This window comes from Gadus morhua, chromosome 22 (assembly GCF_902167405.1).
Source record: "Gadus morhua chromosome 22, gadMor3.0, whole genome shotgun sequence".
Taxonomy (NCBI): Eukaryota; Metazoa; Chordata; class Actinopteri; order Gadiformes; family Gadidae; genus Gadus; species Gadus morhua.
In genome coordinates this window covers 5,570,320-5,576,594 of record NC_044069.1, presented here as the reverse complement: position 1 = coordinate 5,576,594, position 6,275 = coordinate 5,570,320, and the positions used below count along the sequence as shown (strand labels likewise).

General features: G+C 45.8%; 2 protein-coding genes across 3 annotated transcripts; one reads left to right on the top strand and one right to left on the bottom strand.

Annotated features, from left to right (window-relative positions):
• The first annotated feature begins 1,483 nt into the window (after positions 1-1,483).
• On the top strand, positions 1,484-3,654 carry cldn35 (claudin 35). Its single transcript, XM_030347145.1, has one exon. The coding sequence runs from the start codon at positions 2,952-2,954 to the stop codon at positions 3,645-3,647; it is 696 nt and encodes a 231-aa protein (XP_030203005.1). The 5' UTR covers positions 1,484-2,951; the 3' UTR covers positions 3,648-3,654.
• A 515-nt stretch (positions 3,655-4,169) lies between these two features.
• On the bottom strand, positions 4,170-6,252 carry airim (AFG2 interacting ribosome maturation factor). 2 transcript variants are annotated; one of them, XM_030347147.1, is made up of 4 exons: positions 5,746-6,252; positions 5,317-5,496; positions 4,608-4,708; positions 4,170-4,447 (listed from the first exon to the last, which is right to left on the bottom strand). In XM_030347147.1, the coding sequence occupies exons 1-4, from the start codon at positions 6,024-6,026 to the stop codon at positions 4,398-4,400; spliced, it is 612 nt and encodes a 203-aa protein (XP_030203007.1). In that variant the 5' UTR covers positions 6,027-6,252; the 3' UTR covers positions 4,170-4,397. The 2 variants fall into 2 exon arrangements, with proteins under 2 accessions (XP_030203007.1, XP_030203006.1); XM_030347146.1 differs by having other exon boundaries at positions 4,590-4,708; positions 5,746-6,251.
• Positions 6,253-6,275: the final 23 nt, after the last annotated feature.

Below are 6,275 nucleotides of genomic sequence, written 5' to 3'. Positions count from 1 at the left end.
TTTCTTCTTTGTCCTTTGCGTTTTCTCAATTAAAATCAAGAACTTAGACATGGCAAATAAAGATTTACTATGCAAAAGCAGTTACAGAAGTAAACAAATGTTGGCCTACTAACCTATAAACACACGCACCTAAATGGTAAATGTATTCTTAGCCATTTACTCAGTGCATTACTTCACTCAGACTTATACAAACCGAACCGCGCCTAGACAAGAGAACTAGTTCAACATGAACATGCTTCAGTGAAGCAACGGTGGCCTCTAGTGGTAGTCCTGAGGTAAGACAAGTCACGTAATACGACCCAAATTACACAAATGTATGGGTTTAAACGCTAAATCGCATTGTCCTAAAACAATTTCAATATTTGTTATTTAATTTTAATGAGATAAGATTAAAATATTTGCAATATGAAGATTTAGATGGACAGGTAAACATATTACGAAGGTTAGTGAAGTCCTCTTTCATGAGAAGTTTAGCAGTTCACCTGTCACATGGAAAATGCGTGATAAAACCCAATATCCATACACCTCATTCTTATTTAAAGCTTGATGTAAAAATTACAAGGCCTATTGATAGAATATTTAATCAAGATTTTCCTCGCGCTACCAAATTAACAGGGAATAAATCATGCCTATTTGTTTACACGGCCGCCATCTTTGGTAAGACACTTCTCGATGTCCCCTTTATCTGTCACCCCTTCTCCTCTCCCATTTCCTGTGTCCCGGTCTGTTGTCATGACTACCGTTGCCAAGGAGAGGGGAGGCGATCTAAGAAGCGAAAGCTGAACCATGTATCTAGTGGCGGTAATATTTAATTCATCACCGCCCCAAAGTGAACAGGATTGCTGACACACACTGCAGAGTCTAGACTGAGAAATATCTAAATATTATCAAAAATTAACATCAAAATAATCCAGCTTGTAAAGTATATTTTAATTTAGTTTATAACAAATTGCTATACATTTAGAACCAAAACCTAGAGAGTTTAAAATTAATTATTTTAAATACATTTATAATGTGTTATCATTTTTATTCCTCAAATGTAACTCAAACTGAAACAAGTAATTAAATCCAAACTTTATCCGTCAAACATCCGTCAAACCTCCCAGCCTCATTGCACTGTTTCTAAGACAATACATTTCTGTGGCATACAAAGGCTCTTGAAATGTGCATTTCTCTCATAGTTTTCACCATGGTGTGACCAGTGTTAGTTGCAACCAAATCAAAGGAAAAAAAGCAACAAGCAAACACACACTTTCCACGTAACTTCTCCCTTTCAACCTTAGCACACAAAACAACAAACTGGGTGGCTGAAAGCTGATTTTTGCTTTCCATTTAGAGCGTGAGGCGGTATGGAATGGGGTGACTGCGTGTCAGCCTCATTGTTGGGGCCCTCTCGTAGGCGGTCTTTGTGGTAATAGATCTGAAACACTCCTCTCTACCTCCATCCCTCCCTCCTTTGTCTCTCTCCCTCCCTCCCTCTCTCCCTAGCCATAATGCACAGATTGACCACACACACACACACACACACACACGTACGTGAGGGGTTCTGAAGGAGATACAACATACAACGTTGATTCCATCTACTCCACCTAGCCCATCAGAGCCACTCCAGTCCCCAGACTTTGGATCTCAGGGATCGGACGAAGGACTGACCTGCTTGGACCGAGTGTAGTGTCGTGTGGAGAGAGACAGAGAGAGAAAGAGAGAGAGAAGGGGGGTGATTTGTGTGCGCCAACTGCTTGGCTAGAGCCTCACTCAAGTGGCCTTCCCCCAAGGCTGGGGCGCCATTCCTGATTGTTGTTGTCGCCGCGAGGAGACACTTGAAGAGGCCGGTGAAGCAGCAGCAGCAGCTGCGCGGACGCCGCTCATCGTTCCCTGGAAGACCGATTGTGTGGTTTCCTCATCCACACACGCCGAGAGCAAAGAACCGCCCGCCGGGATTATAGTGAACTGGAAGAAAAGCGACCGACGATGTTGATTTACTCAAATGTTGATTTGAGTGCTCTTTCGACTGACATTGGCGAGGAATCCAGCAACAGGCTTTGTGTTTGAGGATGATTTTAGTGGCTCTTCGGGAAACTTGTGTTTTGAGGCGCCTGCGTGCGTTATTTATTATTTAACACGTGCATTTAGCACATTTTATCTTTGGTTCGGACGGTCCAGCATCACTACTGTTAAACTCTGAGCGTGCCTGTCCCCTGGTGTGGCGCCTGAGTTCGGTATCAGGTGATACCAGCGCGGTGAGCTGTCCCCTTTGGTAAGACTACACCTCAGCTGGACCAGAGCGTGGCAGGTGACCACAGGCTGTGATGGGCTGGCGGAAGGTTCTGGAGCTCCCCGGTTCAGTGACGCAACGGCAAAAGAATAATTTCAGCTGCAAACCCCAGCGGGCCTAGGGTAAACAACGAAGACACCTCGACCGGACCGATCCAGCGGGGACTGGTTCTGGACTGTGGCAGGACCGCTATTGCCTGATCAATCATTAACTTCAATCAATAATTCACTTCTGCGTTATTGTACAATCCGTCTTGACTGTTTTGAGGGGAACGGGGAAAGTGGGCGAGAGACCCCAGCCTCCAGAGGGAGAGGGGTGGTGATAAAAGAAGACAAGAGGATTAAGACCTGTGGAGAGAAGAGCGGCGATACAAAGGGAAAGTACAGAATAGGAACACTGACCTCACATTGCTGACCCCCCCCTGATGTAAATACTACAGGGAAAGGTCAGCGCTGAAAACAACGCTAGAGCGGGTTGTAGTCTGGAAGAACTACAGCTTTAGACCACCGGGAACGGCAGACTACTGTGCTCAAAGGTAATCAGGAGGGAACCCCCGAACCCCGACGGGAACCACCCCTTAACAGTAGAAGAGGCGGAGCCGCGACCGTAAGAGCGCGTGTCAAAGGTCAAAGTGCCTCCACCGACCCCAGAGAGAGAAGGAGGGCCCTGCTCCATCATGGTGAACACGGGCATGCAGCTGATCAGCTTCACCTGCGCCGTGACCGGCTGGATCATGGCCATCGCCGTGACGACGCTGCCCCAGTGGAAGGTGTCGGCCTTCATCGCCAGCAACATCCTCACCTCCGAGGTGAAGTGGGAGGGCATCTGGATGAACTGCGTGTACCAGACCACGGGCCACATGCAGTGCAAGACCTACGACTCCATGCTGGCGCTGCCGCCCGACATCCAGGCGGCGCGGGCCCTCATGTGCGTGGCCATCTTCATGGGCTGGCTCTCCTGCACCGTGTCCTGCTGCGGCATGAAGTGCACCACCTGCGCCGGCGACGACCGCCGCGCCAAGGCCGGCATCGCCCTCTCCGGCGGCGTGCTGTTCATCGTGACGGGCCTGTGCGTGCTGGTGCCCGTGTCCTGGATCGCCAACACGGTGATCCAGGACTTCTACAACCCGGCGGTGCCCACCATGCACAAGCGGGAGCTGGGCCAGGCCATCTACCTGGGCTGGGCCTCCGCCGTGCTGCTGATGATCAGCGGCGCCGTGCTGAGCTTCACGTGTCCGCACACGGAGGAGAGCGTGGGCTACCGCCGCGGCGGCTACATGGGGCGAAGCTTCGCCAACACGCCCGCCATGGCGCCGGAGCCCCCGAAGCCCATCGTCAACAACTACAGCCTGCCGATGAAGGAGTACGTTTAGACGCTTTGGGGACTAGTGGGCGGGGGGGAGGGGGGGGAGGGAGGAGGTAGTGGAGGAGGGAGGGAGAGGGGGACAACGGGACTGGACATAAGGGTTCTTAATTTAATAAAAAAAAGAAGGGGTTAGTGGTTTTCTGTATGTTGTGCTTCATAACTTTTGTATATTTATTTGAATTGTTGCCTTTTTCTTCACTGTGATATTCACCGTTGTGCTCTGAACATTTGATGAGAAGAAAACGCTCATTTCCCTGATCAGCGTCTCTGGGCTCGGTTTTAAGGGTCTTCTGTTTGTCCCTTCACATTCAGCTAATTAAAAACTTTGGTTAAGATTAAATTACACTTAAATTACCCGAACGGGAATTACACTAACGGGATTCCCAGAGCATGCATCAATACTTGATTTGTTCCACTTCAATCCTGGTGTGTGTGGCGTGTGTGTGTTCTAGAATTTCCTCACATAAATACACAATGATGTTAAGTATCTATTTCCAACAGAACACAATAAAGCAACAATGCAATGAAACAGTTTTGCTGAGAAAAACTTTATTCCAGCTATGGAATTATCAGAACAGTGTTTTAGAAATTGTAATTCTTTTCCTTTCACATTGTCCGGAAAACCCCATGACCTTTTACATTTTTGTCCATCCTTATACAAAATTCCAGCTTTGATAAGAATACAATTTCACATCAGATTCGGACAAATGTAAACGTGGGTAAACAATAGATTTTCATCCTAGGTGACACATTCTTCTTACTCTCCTTTGTTTGACTCCACAAAGAAAGAGACCCGGAAAAGGGTATCTGAAAAAGGACAAACAATAAATTAATCCTTAATGTGCTGTATTTTCACCTAATAACTCTTCTGGTTCAAATAAAAGAAAAACATCATTAACAACACTATGTGATACTGTTAACTGTGCATCAAGTAGTTTTTATTTTTTACCTGTAATATATTCCTCACCACTAGATGTCTCTAGAGAGTCCCATCTCTCGGGAGTTGATTCCAGTAGTGAGAGATCGTCGGGCATCAGGCTGTGTAACAAAGTCTTTCTTTTCAGAAATCTGAACACGGATTAGGAAATATGACTTGTTTTCATTTGATTAACCCCTATCTGTTCCTATTAGATGCTAAACGAGAATGGAATGCGTTCAGCACTTTTCTAAACAGTGGCCTCTCAAAGTGCTTTACAATATTCCCCAACATTCACCCATTCATACACAGACAGTGGTGTCAACCATGCAAGGCAACATCCAGCTCGTCTGGAGTACTTAGGGTTAAGACACACTTCTAGGAGCCAGGGATCAAACTAGCAACCTTTAAGTTAACAGTCAACTCGCTCTACCTCCTGAGCCAAATGCCCCCCCCCCCCCCCCCCCATAGCTCTTGCCACTAGGCCTTGTTCTTTTTCCTTCTGAAAGTTGTTTTAATATTTCATTGTATGTTTGGTGGTTCTAAGTCTACAGTAAGAGTGTTTAATAGTATATTTAGGGACAACAAAAAACCAAAATAAAAATTACATTCAATAGTTCTCAGAATCATAATAGCCGATGAATATGAATGAATCGCTATTGACCAATGAGTCAAATTGACATGTTATCATAACGAAACAAACAAGACACAGAGACACATGCAGTATTCCTCAATAAAATGGCCGTCAACACAAGGATACTGTTGTTTGTAGTAAAGCTCTGCATTCTGCAGCCACTCTAGCATGTCAGCGATGGACGGGGCGACAGGAGACCTCTGGGTGCAGGTGTACAGATCCAGAGTGTCTGCGTCCCTCTCATACAGTTGAAAGGCTGCCATGAGCTGGTTACTGTGGGAGTCCCTCACGGACTGCAGCAAAACCCTAATACACAGAGAGCCCATGTACACTTAGTTTGGCATATTGAGGTAGTAGAAAACGATGACAATTACAAGAGAGGGAAGTAAATTCCGATTTGCCTTTTAGGACAGGAAATTGACAGTTGGCTAGAAGGAATAAGAAAGAATATACACACTAGACAGTTCAGGTGGACATTTCGATATTAGGGCAACATTACTTTAAACTATGAAATCAATTAAAAACGTTTTTCGTTTATTATGTTACAACTCTTACAGTTTTTCGTTGAGTTTCTCCAGCACTATATCCAATGCCAGGACAAGCTTGAAATGCAGACGTTGCTGTAGGTCAGGGAAGGCTTGGAGTGGTGTGTTGGGGATGTTCACGTTGGAGAGAGCTCGCAGCTGCTGAGCCAGATTTCCTACAGACCCTACCAAAGGGATGCACTCGGCCAACACAGAGTGCCATGTTTTCTGATTGGTTTCCAAGTGCTGAAAGCTTTTCCTCAAAACTTGTTGGAGAGCCAAAGACGAAGGTATCGACATCTCACTGGACATTCACCGATTTGATATTTTAAGACACACTATTTAGACTACGGGGATACGGTTATGCATTTTTAATTAAAAAAAATACTTATCGATACTATGTACTGAATAATCAGTTTGCAAAACACGTAGCTACTACCTGGATGTAAAATAGGAATTTATCACAACGAGCTCACGTTGCTTTCTCCTGGCTAGTCCAGTTTCCGGGGTCAGGATGTCAACAACCTTCGCGATTGGTCCATTACAGGAAGCGGATATTAC